This window comes from Coturnix japonica, chromosome 26, assembly GCF_001577835.2.
Source record: "Coturnix japonica isolate 7356 chromosome 26, Coturnix japonica 2.1, whole genome shotgun sequence".
In the NCBI taxonomy this organism is placed as follows: Eukaryota; Metazoa; Chordata; class Aves; order Galliformes; family Phasianidae; genus Coturnix; species Coturnix japonica.
In genome coordinates, this window is record NC_029541.1 from 4,782,468 (window position 1) to 4,784,215 (window position 1,748).

Here is a 1,748-nt window from a genome sequence, read left to right on the forward strand (position 1 = left end):
GCTTTGGATGTGTTTTGTTCTACCTGCCCTTGCTACTGAGATTAGACAGGTCAGTGTGGAAGGCTCAACTGGGGAGAACTGTAAAGGTCAGTGAAATGGAACCATATCTTTTGGATAACCCTGTTTTGACCCTTAACTGAATAGAGAGGTATTGGTTATCAGTTTCCCGGCTCAGGGTGGTTTGAGCTGACAGCCAATAGTGACATTTGTGCTGATGGAAATGTTCCATAGTTATGAGCCTTGTTAGCAACAGAGGCATATGCTGGATAGATGAGCGTTGGTCTATATGAAAGCAGACTGCTTTTCTAGCTCTCTCTGCTTCCCAGTCTGTTTCATGACCACTAAAAGTGAGACCAGAATGGCTTAAGATCATATACATTCTTGCCAAGCTGTGACTCTGGCCCTTTGAAATCTGCTTGTCATAACTTTAAGTCTCAGGTGAAATGCTATTCTTCTCTTGCTCCAGTCATGTAGCCTTTTTTGCTCTGTCATTTGTTTTCAGGAAGTATATGATGCCTTTTCCTTGTGGCTCAAAAGCATTTTTCAGCACCATTTTCATCAGGGGAAATGCAAAAGTGACTGATCTGCAAAACTTAAGTCTCTTCTCTAAATATGTGTCTTTTAAACAAATCTTAGTTGCAAGAAAAGGAAGAATAGTGTTGTGATTCATGCTTTAGGCTGTTGCAATGGGGATGAGGCTCCCCTGTTGCTGAGGCCATGCAGTGGTCATTTGGGGCTCTAGGGCACATCAGGAGTACGTGTCTGTAAACTGGTACATGCCCATTTCTGCAGTGGTGGAGGAATTCCTGCAGCAGTTTCAATGCCAAGGCACAAGAGGCACAAGAGCTACAGGACCTTTGAAGACTGGTGTCTTTGCAGGGTAAATTTTCCAGAAGGGGAATGCTTTTTTTTTTTATTTTTATTTTTATTTTTTCCTTTTTATCCTTTTTTCTTTTTTTCCTATACCAAAGGAAAGGCGTTGCACAAGGGCTTCTGCAGAGTCAGGCTCCTGGTTGCTGCTGCCATCTTACCCTGAGTGCTCTCTCATGGCACAGCATGATCTGCCCTGTCCCCTCTTTCTGTTGCTTTTCTTTTCCCCTCTGACTGACAGCTCTACTGATAAAGTAAGTCCTGGAAAATGCCTGTCTAGGCCTGTTGAAAGGCCACTTCTGGATTTGGGCCCTACCATGGACATGGATGTAAGTGCTAAGAGAGAAATAGGGAGCATCAAAATATTATGAGCAAGATGAGTCAAAACAGCATGCATTGTTACATTTGCAGAACACTTTATTTATCATCATTATTCCATACAATTAGATCAGAGGAGTGTGTTTGCTGTAACAGAATTGTTGTCTTCATGCCCAGTTGCAGCAGGAGCAGCTGGAGTCAAAGACAAGACCGGCCTGGCACGTCTGCGTGAAGGTTTCGCCATTATTGCAGTTGTAGAATTTGCTCTTGTTGGTTGGATCTGCATAGATGCCATTGGCCTTGCCAGCACAGAATCCACTCCCACCTGAGCTACCGGTATTGCTACCTGAGCTCCCGCTTCCACTTCCACTTCCAGTGCTGGGAGCTGCAGTGATGGGAGGATTGGGCTGAGCTGGGGGCACACAGCCTGAAAGAAGAGCAGGAAAAGGGTTGTTTTATTAGTTTGTCAGCTCTCCTTTTCTGCTGTTGGCATCAGCAGAAGAGCTATTAAACTCTGTGCCCCTCAAAGTCTGCCTGGGTTCACAGTTGGCCTTTGAAAA

General features: G+C 44.6%; 1 protein-coding gene across 1 annotated transcript in view; it reads right to left on the minus strand.

Moving 5' to 3' along the window:
- Positions 1 to 1,264: 1,264 nt before the first annotated feature.
- LOC107324931 (acidic mammalian chitinase-like) overlaps positions 1,265 to 1,748 on the minus strand; it is an 8,994-nt gene continuing 8,510 nt past the window's right edge. Inside the window, 1 exon segment of the mRNA XM_015885393.2 lies at positions 1,265 to 1,615. Coding sequence (XP_015740879.1) covers positions 1,356 to 1,615 — 260 coding nt within the window. The 3' untranslated portion in view covers positions 1,265 to 1,355.